The sequence below is a fragment of the Aedes aegypti genome, chromosome 1, assembly GCF_002204515.2.
Source record: "Aedes aegypti strain LVP_AGWG chromosome 1, AaegL5.0 Primary Assembly, whole genome shotgun sequence".
NCBI lineage: Eukaryota > Metazoa > Arthropoda > Insecta > Diptera > Culicidae > Aedes > Aedes aegypti.
In genome coordinates, this window is record NC_035107.1 from 137,337,123 (window position 1) to 137,351,540 (window position 14,418).

Consider the following 14,418-nt stretch of genomic DNA (forward strand, 5'->3'; position numbering starts at 1 on the left):
ATAAAAAGAACTTAAATATTATCTTTTTTCGTTGTTTCATTTATATAATGCAGAGGCGTAGCCAGAAGTTATTTTTAGGAACATTAGGGGTCTTGGGAAGAAATTATTTTGACCGGCATACAAAAAACCTCTTTTTCCAACCCCCTCTTTTTACCTACATCCAAAGTTGCAAAACCATTCATATTGTATATTGCAATACCAAATTATCTCAATGCATAAAATCTCAAAAACAAAAATATCAAAGAACAAACTCCGGATAATCGAGTCTAAAAGTCCGGAAAATCGAATCCCATGTAATCGAGTCCGTCCTGTACATATTATTGGAACTTCATACGATTTGTCAAGAATAATCTCCATATGGACTCAATATTATAATTTGTGTTGTTCTGAAGCCTAGCGTACACAACAAAATCAATAGATTTTTTTTGAGAAACATAAATAAATTTCTTACAAAAAAGAGAATGTAGGTACCATACAAGTTTACTGGTATAAAAAATATATCAAAAAATACGATTAAAAAAAATATCATCAAAATTACTTTATTTTCACGTTTTTGAAATTCGATCCGTTTCCCGGGAAATGGCAAATTTATTTCCCGTTTCCCGGAACCGGGAAATTTGAAAACTCTAAGTTCGATGAAATTACTGGGATTTATGCTCCAAAATCAAATGAATGTCGTCAAATTCTTTATGATTTTAAATGCCTGGATGTATTTTGCCAAAAAGAAGAATGGATGTTTGTTATGGTCCTTTTGGAGCACTGGAATGGCCACGGGAAAACCTGTATTATAGGACCACTAAGTTTTAGCACCAAAACTAGGCATGTGACAGATCAACTTCATGATTTTGAATACCGGTGACTCTTCTAGTTCAATTATAGCTGAATGATGAACGAATGAGTCACTGAACTAAAATGTCCCACAATACAGGTATTTCCGGTAGTTAGTGGCGCAAATAGCTGTAAAATATTGATCAAATTTCCCTTGATACGTAAATTGATTTTTTTTAAATAAAGATTTCGTGAAACAAGGTTTTTGTATATAAGAATTACATTCGATTATCTTTTTACACGGGTTATGTTATATACGTATATGTACGTCATACTTTTTTTTTGTACGGGCGTTTAAAATATGTATGTGAAAAGATAATCGGGTGTATACGCATATCATGTTCCTAATCGAACGCATTTAACATTCTTACCTTGATCATTACAGGAAGATTGCATTGTTATATGCATGGACTGGGAGAACGGTGCCACGCTGCCGAATTACGTCCGAGCGGCTGCCAACACACGTCTCGTCGGGAGGCAACTAGCCTATTTGTTGAAGGGACTTGAAGAACATAATAAACTTAACATGTCTCGAGTTCATTTGATCGGTTTCAGCTTAGGTTCCCATGTGGCCGGATTTGCCGGAATGGAACTCAAAGGTCTGCAGCGCATAACGGGGCTTGACCCTGCGGGGCCACTCTTCGAGGCACAGCACCCACATGCCCGACTTGACGATACCGATGCCGGCTTTGTGGATGTGATCCACTCGAATGGAGAAAATTTGATTCTCGGCGGTTTAGGCTCATGGCAGCCAATGGGCGCCGTTGATTTCTATCCGAATGGCGGGCGTGTGCAACACGGCTGCTCGAATCTCTTTGTGGGCGCCGTAACCGACATAATCTGGGGTAATGGAGAAATTAAACGCATCTGCAACCATTTCGTTTATAACAATTTGTCTCTTTCAGCTCCTCCGGCTTCGGTTGAAGGACGCTCACTATGCAACCATCGAAGAGCTTATAAATTCTTTATCGACTCAGTGGCACCAAAATGCTTGTTCCCTGCATTTCCTTGTGATAGTTATGAAAATTTCCTAAAAGGAGAATGCTTCTCATGCAGCCGATCGGAAAACGGAACCGAGTCATCCGTTTGCGGAAACATGGGATATTATGCGGATCGATCAATTGGACGAGGTCAGCTGTACCTGAAGACGCGCGAAGAGGAACCTTTCTGTGCCCATCAATACAAGCTGGAAATCCAAAGCTCCCCCAATGAGCTGCCTTTGCGTACACTTGGACGACTGGAGGTGGAATTAGAAAGTGACGGTGGTCTGACGGAGGTGTTCACCATTACCGAGTAATGTATCCACCACATTGTACAACATCAGCTGGGGATATAATTATTATAATCTTTATCTAAACTGACTCTGAATCATTGTATCGTTTTATAGGAAGGACGATGCTGAACTTTTCGCAGGAGAAATGATTTCGCAAATTCTTGTGCCGCATCCTGCGTTGGGCTTTCCGAAGAACATTACGCTAACCTACACGACCTACAAAGGATGGCTCACAAGAGGATTATCTTCGTGGAGCATTAACAAAGTTGTTCTAAGCGACGGATTTGGAAAGAGGTAAATTTAATCAAAAAATCGCCATGCAGTGATTTGAATACATATTCGGTTTCACATATTTGGTTTCACACCAAGTTGGTAAATAATTATCCAATGATATATCGTATATAATCCAATGATATATCGAATTATTTCTCGTCTATTATTCGACAATCACAAACTTTCATATTTGGTATAATGGAAAAGTATTGAATATTCAAAATTGATTCAATTTTATAATTGTTTATCTACCAGAATTCAAAGATACAACACTTGAAACTAAATTCTAATGCTCTCATATATGCTCGAGAGTCCTTTATCACGTTGTTAAGTTGTACAGCTTACTAACGAACACATTCGAAACTTGAACAAATTTATGAAACATGACTACTCATTTTTCAATGTTTGTTTTTTTTTTTTGCTATCAAATCCAAGCGGTCTAGTCTAACAGTACCGTCGTTGGGGGTGAGAATGGGTCGAAAAGGGATATGTACGATTTATTTATTGAATAACTATCGCAATTTAACTCCAATAAACTTCAAGTTTGGTGTGTATGTACTTTGATGGTACATTAACAACTGTTCAAAAAATTAAAGAAAAATACTTATTAGCAGCGGCACCACAAGTGAATGAAAAATGACCCAATCTCACCCCATAGAGGGGATGACATTGGGTCACTGTAATTGAAATTCCTTGTTTTGGAGAATGTGATTGCAAAACCATTCATAGCTGAAAAATATTGATGAAATACGATTCAAACAAGACGCTTAAACTGGCGTAGATTCAGGGGTATATCCAGTCAACTGTGGGAACCAGTTTAATGCATGATCAATTCCTCCCCCTTACCCTCATTGGTCTGCATTCTGACGCGGCAGGCGCCATTGGTGCCTAAAAATAGAAGATTACCAGCACTTATACACTGAGGGTGTCTGTTAGTCCAAAGCAGTCATCTGGTTGGTTCCTTGTGTAAATGCAGCTGATCTGGCAAAACTCTAGTATTAGTATCAATTTGTACATTTTGTTGGAAAAAAAAATCTGTTAGATATTAGAAAAATTCCCTGGAAATTAACTAGATTTAGGCGTTTTTTCGCGATATTCTTGAAATTTAGTTATCTTTTACATATTTTTATATAAATTGTATTGTTAATAATTTAGAAAGCATATTCAGATTCAGGAAGCCCAAATAAATTATGTAGAGGTTATTTTCAAAGCTAACAAAAATTGAAGTGATTAATCCCAGTTCGAAATGGGATTCTCAGATTTTTTTATTACTGTAATAATTTTTGACACTAAAATGAGTTGCATAGAACACTTCGGTACATCAGCCAAAGAGGTTCACCGGCGTACTTATTTTTCTGCATTCAGTTGTTTGACATTGACAGCATTGTATAAAATAGGTCTGATAAACAATTGTCAATTTCACCCGAAATTTGACTTGTGACGACAAACTTTGGACAAGTAGGGGAAAAGCACCAATTTTCGACCCATCCATACGATTTTAGCCTACTTTGTATGGAAATCCGAAAATTGGCACAGAATTCTTGTAGGTCGAAAATTAGTGCTTTTCCCCTATCTAAGAGTAAAATGTGACTGTGTGTGAAGGAAATGCCAAGTGAGCACTTAATTTTGACACATCTCTTTGACATATTTGTTTCGTCTAATGTAAAAATCAAAACTTTATTCAAAAATAGAATAGTTATTTATGCAACAAGTTACAAAATGATGATTTTTTCAGCACGAGTTGTACATTGTAGGCAGCGTCCATTTATTACGTAACGCCAGAATTGGCAATTTTTGGACCCCCTCCCCCCGTCCGTAAAGCTTTTTGTATGATCAATTTCAAATTTTTGTATGAGCCGTAACCCTTGAGCCAACTCCCCCCTCCCCCTAGAGCGTTACGTAATTTATGGATGCCGCCTTAGTAGTATCTACGAATGTCACAAAGTTTGTTGTCCACAGAGCTACATTCTCTATTGGAGGACAGAACAGCATTGGCGTAGGAACATGGGTGGGGCAGGGGGGCCAGGCCCCCCCCCCAGAGTCATCCAGGTCCCCTCCAGAATTTTGGATGTTAATAAAAAAAAACTTAAAAAAACAAACAATTTGCATAATTATATCACAAAGGAAAATCTTCTGAATTAATTTACATGACTCCTATTATGGACAAAAAAAGATCAACGGTAGTTAGGGTTTTCTATTTTGTGCAACAATATTGAGAAAACCTCGCTTATCATTCACAGCATCAGCGTGGCAGGTCTGAATCGCGCTACAATTTAAACATTAAAGGTCCGGCTGTCGCTCGTTTGGTTACCGCTAAAATAAAAAAATACCATGGTAACAAAAATCGCCAATATCCTGGAAATTCGGTTCCCAAAATTCGTAATTTCGAATAATGCAAACAATGCTGTTTAAATGTTATAGCATGAACCAGCACATTCAGTGCGTTATGATTGCCCATGCGCTACTCTAGGTGGTCTCGTATAATGTACGACAAAATTTATTTAAAAAAAAAATACTGCTGGAATTTTTTAAATAAAAAATTAGCCAAAAGTAAAGCTTAATTCATGATACCGTAATCCGGGGGTAACATTGATCAGCGGGGTAACATTGATCGGGATGACTCATCTTGTTAAACGTTCAAATAAAGATTTGTTGATGAAGCATTTTCGAACCATGAATGGTGCCTCTCTTTCGTATATTCATAAGCTAATGATAATTAAGGTTTTTGCCAAAATTGCGTTTAGTTCATGCGCAAATTTGTCAACTTTTTGAAACAATGATTTCTTTCATTTTCACTGACACTACCGAAAATTCATGTCTCACATGAGTTCTGCAGACGATGTGATCAAGGAAAATGCGGGCATCGCCGAAAACGATTCCGTTGTCAAATCTTTCATAAGTTTATTCATTTAGGCAACATTAACTAAATATTATTACGAATGTAGAATTTCCTGAGGAAATTGCCTACTTTTAGGCGTATTACGCGGTTCAAGGTGTTTTTAATTTTGAAATAACTCAAAAAGTAAATGACTTGTAAGAGTTTGGTCTTCATATTCGGCTTCAGGGGCCCTGATTTTAGTAAGTAACTACATTTCCAATATTAGCGAACGTTGTTTACTTGGGTGATCAATGTTACCCCATATCAGCTGAATCAAAAAATCACTTAAAACATTTATTTAAACATGTTTAAATCTTTCGAAAAACAAAATAAAGTACAAAGCTAGGAGCGGTGGGTGCCAGTACTGGTTTTAAAAATATGAAACTTGTAACATTTGTATTGTGAAATGAAAAATTTAAGAAAAACTAAAAAAAATGATCAATGTTACCCCGGATTACGGTACATTTTTTCAAGAATTTTCAACCTGACTATGATTTCAACAGATGTATGGCAGAAATTTAACCTGTAGGTGAATTCCTGCGAACAATTTCTTCGAAGAGAAGAAATTTTCTTACATTACGCACCAGCAAGAAAATTTTCTTTTCTTCGAAGAAAATACGCGCCGGAATTCGCCTACTGGTGTGTAAAAGTCCAATAAAATCTACCTCAGTTTATTATTGCAGCAATCAATTCTTTCTTTGATTTTACTTCAATTTTTTAAAGAAAGTTCGTATGAGTTAACTCATTGCTTAAACCCTAAACTATATTTCTCCAAAAAAACTTGTAATGTTTCAAATTCTTAAGATATAAAGAATAATTAACTACTTTCTAAAAGATTTGTACCAATTTTTTTGTAGCCATCATTGAATTTCGCTTGAAGAATTTTAGTTTAATCAAATACCTCAAGGAAAATTGAAGGAGGACTTGAAAGCTTTTGCTACAAATGTTTTGAAAATTAGTCGACAATTTTATAAGATTTGTTCATACTTTCAACGTGAATTCCTTCTATGTCTAACTTTTATCCACAAATGGATTCCGGAATATGTCCCCAGATTGAGCTGAAAAAAAAGATTAATATCACTGCGGAACACGTTTTTGCCTCAAGCACCAAAATACCGCTATTCATTCAATTAAGGATTGCTGAATCCATTGCCGTTTGCAGAAATATCACAGCACGTCTAGTTTTTGAGAAATTGGCTGTTGAAAATGAAAAAAATGACTATTTTAGCCAACTTGCATACAAGTTTGCCAGCTTGTAAGGCAATTTATTCGATTTATTTGCCATAGAGTTCAAACTTTATATGTATAACAATACTTTTTAACAAAGTTTATAATACTTTCGATGTGGAAAAGTTATTTTTTGATGGTTTAAAAAAGTATTGTATTTTCCCATATGAGAGAAACGAAGAATTTTGTATGGCGACAGCAAGCATGTTGAAAAAATCGGTTTAACCTAAATTTAACCGCGCAATTTCATCCAAATTATATCCAAAATGAAAGTTTAAGTGCAAAATAGCATGTTTGGTGGATTAGATTACAAAAAAGTTTGATAAATTAAACCTCAAATTATATGTAAACATCAATAAAAACAGTGTTTTATACATCTTTGACGACCTGTAGCAAAAAATTGTGACGTGCTGGAACGTTTCTCAAAATGACATCAGATTCAGCAACCCCAAATCTACTTGAGACACATAATTTGATCCTTGAGACACGCAAAAATGTCATTTTTGTTACGCTGTGTATCTTTCAAAAGTTCAAAGTTTTCCCTTGCAATTCCTCCAACAAAAAACATGGATTATGTCAAATCTTTAACTGAAATATTTCGTTCTCCTACAAATTCCTTTGCGAATTTGTTCAAATTCTTTTTCGAAGTTCATCTAAAGCGTCCTACGGAAATATTTTCTAAATATGTGATATGTTTAGGAACTATTTTCGTAGGAGACTTTTGATGAACTTCGCAAAATTGCATCAGAAGTTCTTTAATGCTTTTTTTCTAGAAATTATTGCTCAGAACCCCGAATCTACTAAAGGATTTTGAAATGTTTCTTGCCTTCGAATCTTTAGAGGAAATTTTTTGAAAACCCACAGGAATGATTTTAATTCCTAAATTAGCATAGTGGTAAAAGAATATGTGGAAAACATTTTGCTAAATATCTGGGATTTGTTAAAATATTCATTGAAAAATTTATAAGGATCTTCCCTGCAAAAATTATTTGAACATTGTTTTATCAATTAAAGTCAGAGTCCTTATTCTTGGATTGAATTATTGTGCCAAACAAGGTCGGAGTTTTAAGAAACTCTCTGGGCAGGATTCGGGGGAATCCATGAGCCAAAGAAAGAACTCAGCTAGATTTCCTAAAAAAATTCTGACTACTTGAGAAATTTTATTTTATTTTGTAATAATTAGAGAAATGTTAATTATCCTGAATTGATTCAACTCTAAAGAAAAGATTATAAATAATAACTTATCTTTCGTTCTTCCGTTCTCCATCTATGGTTTCTACCTATTTCAACATTTAGTTGTTTCTCCTTACTTCGCATGACGCTTTCTTGAGAACTTCCGTAAACAATCTGTTTATACTCCAAATAACACTTCTAAAAATTTAAAATAAAGGTAATATCTAGGATTTTTGTAAACATTGCCGAATTCTTATACGTATAATGTATGAAAGTCCATCAGGGATTCCTCAACAAACTTTCTTTCAAGATTTAAATTCAGTAAAATCTTACTTTCCGAATTTTACGAAAAGACATTTTTGGCAATGTTCTTAAAAAAACCGACAAAATTTGTTAGTTATACTTCTACAGTTATTATAATACCAGTACAAATAATTCGTCTAACGAAATTTGTTTGGAATTTTTTTGAGTAAGAAAAAAATGGTTTCTACATCAATTTGTTCGCCATAGTATCCTCGGAGTTCATGAAAAACATTTTTTAGATGTTCGATACAAATACTTTCATCGGAAATAATATCCGTTTTGACGTATACTATGGATCAATGCACGAGTTCACTAATTTAACGTTTGAGCGGTGCCGAATTCGCTAGTTGCCATGGTCACGTAAATAACACGGCACCGCTAAAACGTCAAAAAGTCAACCCGTGCATCGGTCTATTGTCCATTACAAAAGACGAAAGAATAAGATTTTATAAGATAAGAATAAGATCCTACAAAAACAAAACAAAGCTTTTCTATGAGTCAAAGCGTCAGAAATTTTGCCAAAAAGGTTCAGAAATTCTTAAGTGCATTCCCAAATTTTCAGACAAGAATTTAGCAATTTTTCCAAATTCAGGTTAAACTACAATTATCCAACAAATTTCTTAAGAAAAATTTCTTCTTGATAAATTTCTTTTTGGTATGTGTTACTTTTAAAATCTGATGTGAATTGATATGGTTTGGAACTATTCGTAAAGTAATTTGTAAGGAAATCCCTAAATAAAATTTGAGGTGTTCCTAGATTGGGTTTGAATGAAAATGGATAGAGTATAAATTCCTAAATATTTATAAATTAATCCCGGGATTGACATTGAAAAACTATAAGGAGTAATTTCTAGTACCGAAAAGAATGGAATTTCTGATGAAACTCAAACTCATTTCAAGAAACTCAAAAATGAATTGCAAAATTTGTTAGCAAATCTGACGATTTTTTCAAATCCCAAGAGGAATAGCTAGTGTTGTTTAAAAAATCCCTTGAAAATACTTGGAAGAATCTCTGGTGAATTTTTCGAAAGAATCTTTGGAAGACTTCTCAGAGGAAACAATTACGTAATTCTTTGAAGAAACCTCTAGAAAAAATGCTTGGGAAACTGTTGAGTATTTTTTGAAAGAGCAGATGATCGTCCACAAGAAACTTTATACCAATGTTTGAATGTTTTAAAATTTTCCTGGGTAGGTATATTTGGAGAAATTTTCATTACTTACGATAAAGTTTTGAAGGAATGCGGAGAAAAAGTCAAAATGGTTTTAAGGTAAGCTAAAGAAACACTTGAAGTAATATCTGTGCAAAAAAAAAAATGAAGAAAAAAGATCTGCGGAGAACATTTCTGCGAAATCGCTAAGAACATTTTCTCACTTGAATTCTGTCTGATTGCGTATGAATTTCTTGTGAGATATTAGAAGGTATCCTTAGAACAATCATTTAATGTTTTCTTTTTGGCAGGAAGTCCTGGATAATTTTTGCTGTGAATTTTTCATGCAATCCCTGAAAAGTTTTCGATAGATTTTCTGAAAGATTTATTGAATGAAGCTGAAGAGAATTTTAAGGCAAATACGCTGAAGAATTTGTGGAAAAATTCCATGCTTGGTGTTCTTGAAGACAATTTATGTGACAATCCTAGAATTGTGTTGATTATTTTTTGGACAAACCTTCAGTAATTCCGGAAAATCCTAAACAAATTATTAATGAACAACTCATCCAGTAGTTTTAAACTAACAACTTATATGTTATAGTTCGTAGAAGATCTTCTTGGAAAAATGTATGAAAGAATTTCGAAATCATTCTCTGGTGGGATTCTTTAACATATTTTTCTAAGGTGTTTGATAGCCTTTTTTGAGAAATTTGTTAGTAAGATCAGAAAGCCTGAGGAAACTTCAGGAAAAATGTTTTGAATAATAACTACTAACCCCGGGAATGATTTTTTGTGGGAATCTCAGGAGGAGCTCGGTGAAAACTGGTAAAGGAGTTCTTGGAGAAAGCACTGCAAAGGTTCGGAAAGAATTTATGATTTCTCAGAGGAATCTCTTGAAAGCACGTGGTTGAATAACTGAATATTTCAATGAAGAATCACAAGGAATATTCCTCCTGAGCTTTTTGAAAGAATTCTTGAAGGATTTTTTCACTGGATCAGACAAAGAATTGATATTTTTTCTAGTAAAAGTTGAGATTTGCAAATATCACTAATGGTAGCGACATGAGAAAAAATCACAAGCAAATAAATCAACACAAATCTATGCAAACTACGAAATTTGTGAAAATCGCGATTATTTTGACGTAATATATTAAACAAAAACTTGCAAGGCCCCCCCTAGGCCCCCTCCAGAAAAAAATCCTAGCTACGCCAATGCAGAACAGGTAAGACAACGCGTATAGGCCTCTGCACTGTTTTGATTGTGTACGGGATTTCGACGTTTACTGGCCTAGTTGTTTACAAATTCCGTGAAAGAATGGGAGAAAGGCAATGATTTTTGTGCAGAGCCCTATACTGCCTACACTTGCATAACAGTCCCATATTCTATGGGATTTCCTATACAAATGGGACTGTTATGCGTGTATGGGCAGTATAGTAGTGGATTCTGCTGCAACCTCTACGAATTCTGGACGATCCGTTCTCAGTTCCGCAGTTCGCTGGTAACGGATTTTTCTCGGTATTCTTGCAAAATAGGTACCCTGCATCGGAAGTAGGGTGCATTAGTGCATGTCAGGATGTGAATTGAATGCACCACTGCCGACGTTAGGTATCTCGCATAGATTTTGAGAAAATCCAACTTCGGCGAGAAACCGATTCAATGTTTTTATCGCGCCGACAATATCACCAGTCTTGCATCTGTATCGCACATCAGCTATAGAATCAGATGCTATAGCAGAATAGACTGGGATATTTTGCTGACGCCTTCCAAACAGAACCGAAAACAGTGCTGAAAAGTAGCACTTTTCAGCATTGTTTTTTTTTTTTGGTAGGAAAAGTAGGCCATTATATAGTGCAAATTATGAATGAAAGGTTGATCAGTTTGCAACGGAATCGCAAAAACTTGTTTATTGCTGTTATTACAATTTGTTATCAATGATGTTATTACATTTTTACAAAAGAATTGTATGTCATAGCATAGGCCTTCCTTAGCCGAGGGGTTAGTGTCTGCGGCTACAAAGCAAAAGCATGCTGAAGGTCACTGGGTCTGATTCCCGGTCGGCCCAGGATTTTTTCGTAATGGAAATTTCCTTGAATTTCTTGGGCTTAAAGTATCATCGTACCTGCCACATGATATACGAATGTGAAAATGGCAACTTTGGTAAAGAAAGAGCTCAATTAATAACTGTGGAAGTGCTCATAAGAACATTAAGCTGAGAAGCAAGCTTTGTCCCAGTGAGGATGTAATGCCAAGAAGAAGAAGAATATGTATGTCAACTAGCGATGACCGTAATTTAACATTTTCGTTTTTTTTTATTCGGCAGCTTTTCTCTGTGCAAGCAGATGCATTTGGACTCCAATTCCCCACTGCACATGACGCTCTTACCTGGGGAGTGTGAAGATGAAGACGATTACATCCACCAGCAAACCGATGAAGATCATTCAACAGATTCTCCAGAGGAGAGCGATGAAGGTGATGACTATGACGATTCTTCCAAGGGACAAAGCAACGAAAGAAACGACGTCAACCCACATGCATATGCTTCGCATGGATTCCGTGGTAAAGGACCCCATATCGATTATGACAAAAATATAGACAACCAGCCGTGGCAACCGATTGTCATTGACCTACCGAGAAGTTATCGAAATACGGATACAAACAGCTCATATCCAGTGTATATCACTCCTTCCACAACGAATCCCCCTACGACCACAAGAGAGGAGATTAGTGAACCAATTTTGAAGCGAGTTCAACATGAGCCACGCAAGCTACAAAACAAAAGTAACGATCGCACCAACGATAAGAGATCAATTGAAACGCCCCCTAGCAAGGACTCGACAGCTACAGCACCACCACCGCCACCACCTCCCACGACGGATAACAAATTGATCACCGTGCAGCTGTTCCCTTACAGATTTGCGAATGTTTTCGAAAAAGCAGAACGATACGCAAGACTGACCTTATTGCCATTACTGACGGAACAATTTCCACAGTTTTTTAGAACAACCAAGCCAGATGATGAAGAAACCCCACTAGAGAATGTAGAGTTCAATGAGACGGAACCAATCCCAAGTCCCACAATGTATAAAACGAACCGGACCAACAAGTCAGCAGTAGTAGATAGGCGGTCCGATTCTCATGTCACAACAGTCAGTGAATCACACGGAGAGCAGAGAAATTTCAACAGTGGAGATAAGCTGGACATTCTCCCGCCCAGTACCCGCAAAGCTTATATCAGCGAAGATGCCCTATTCGACATGCACCGAATAGAGGAGTCCAGCACTAGAGTGGAGGATGCATCTCGGCGGAACGACGATGTCGACGATCAGGAGGAAACCATTCGGATAGACTTGCCAACCTTCAGACCTCCAAAGTCGAGGATGATACCGCTTGACCAACAGCAATCGAGATTCATCCCACTGAACTACAAGGACAGCAACCAGGAGCAAACGACAAGCAGCATAAGCAACGTGATGGGTGATATAAAACCAAATGATAGCAAAAGCTGAAGGAGAGAGAAATTGTGACAGTATTTAATTATATGTAATTATCGATAAGAATTAACGATTTAATTATTAGCGAAATTATACGTACTTTAAAACGTTTGTTTCTATTCCATGATGTTTAAGTGTTCAGAATATCACTTTACCGTTAAAAAGATTACATAGGGTCGGTGTTCCCTTAGTGGACAATCCCCTATAGTCGCACTAGTGGCTTTTTACGGCCGTTTCGCTTGTAATCGTAGCAAAATAATTTTTGACATGAAGATCAGTAGCTGTTTATCTAAGTACCATTGGCACACAGCTCGATTTTGTTCAAAAAATGATCGAAATAAATAGTTTTGCTTAAAATTTTAGCTCCCTTGCACCTATAGTTAACCTATTGTTCCTATAGTAGCACTAATAAGATAAACTATTTTGTTATTAAACAATTTATTAAACTATTTTGTTATTAATTAGGAACTTTTTTACATCAATCGAACGCTTTTGATCCACACTTCAAAGGAAAAATATAAAAGTTTTGTAAAAATACGGTTTTGATTTGTGTTTTGCCTATTCCGTGAGGCTAGTGCTACTATAGGAACAGAAATTAGGAATAGTGCTACTATAGGCACATGTGTTTCTATAGTGGCACAAGCGATAATAAATACAAAAACACGATTTTTCGTATGTGTCATAATTTTTCCACAAAGCCAAGATAAAAAGCTTTCAGATGATGTAAAAATAATTCCGCAGGCTTTATTTTTCGATTTTATACGAATATTTGTTCTTAGCTATGCGGCTATTGGTACATCGACCCTACGTAAAATTGGTAGGTTTGTTCCATTTCTATAGTAATGATATTTTCCACTATGTGGAAGGTATAGACGAAGTAAAAGGTAAAAAATAGATAGAAGATTCTTGAAATAAATTTCAATAGTCAATTAAATGTTTTGAACGGTTCAACAAAGGAACGGTTTAACATCAGAAATTGTGTAGTAAAGCATAAGCATAAGCATAGATGACAGTACAATCCGTAGTTGCTACTCCGTGATTGACCAGAACAATCGAAGTTGCACAGAGATTTAATAAATGGAGCATAGGATTAACATTCCTCAATATGCACAAATCGAGAGCTCAAATTTTAAAGGTTAATAACGGCACTGGCCACGTTCTTACGGTCATCGGGGAAGGGAAGGAATGTTAGTGTGATTACCGTTGTTACTAGAGACCGAGATCACCTCTGCATCTGTACGGTTGTCATGGAAAGGATATTGGAACACTGGGATAAGGTGTCGGCCAGGGTAGACACGATACGAGAAACGACGCGCAAATCCTTTGGAGTTTGACATTTCATTATTAACAATTGTTATTCCTTCCGAGGCCCTAAGGCCTTAAGGTAGAGATCTGGGGGTCACCAACTTTTGGTGATGCGATCCATGATATACCCAGACAACCAAAATGTACGTATAACGAAATCACCTGGAGGCTTTGTATGTGCAAAATTTCACTTATAAGATGTCGCGAAAAGGCCTACTACGAACAAAAGTGGAGGCGATATGCGTGCATATATTAAGTGATGAATAATAACATACAATGCGAGTGTATAAATATCCTACCGAACTAACCTGTGATCTTGTGCGACTTAACTTATGATAACAAATATTGATTTGACAGCTGCTACGGATTGATGCGACTTACTTTGTACGAGTGTACGGGACGAAACAAAATGTACAAATGAACTCAGAAAAGAAGTGTTTTATGCGAGGAAACTCATTAATCTGACGAGTTTATCCACGGTGTTTTGCGAGTTTTATGTAATTAGTATGAATAAACGA

The 14,418-nt window shown here is 36.1% G+C and overlaps 1 protein-coding gene across 2 annotated transcripts in view; it reads left to right on the top strand.

The window, feature by feature from the left end:
• Window positions 1-12,714, top strand: part of LOC5564068 — a 131,627-nt gene extending 118,913 nt beyond the window's left edge. For both annotated transcript variants that reach the window (XM_021848404.1, XM_021848405.1), the window contains 4 exons: window positions 1,214-1,673; window positions 1,734-2,121; window positions 2,216-2,395; window positions 11,425-12,714. In XM_021848404.1, coding sequence (XP_021704096.1) covers window positions 1,214-1,673; window positions 1,734-2,121; window positions 2,216-2,395; window positions 11,425-12,610 — 2,214 coding nt within the window. In that variant the 3' untranslated portion in view covers window positions 12,611-12,714. The remainder of the gene's footprint in view (window positions 1-1,213; window positions 1,674-1,733; window positions 2,122-2,215; window positions 2,396-11,424) is intronic.
• Window positions 12,715-14,418: the final 1,704 nt, after the last annotated feature.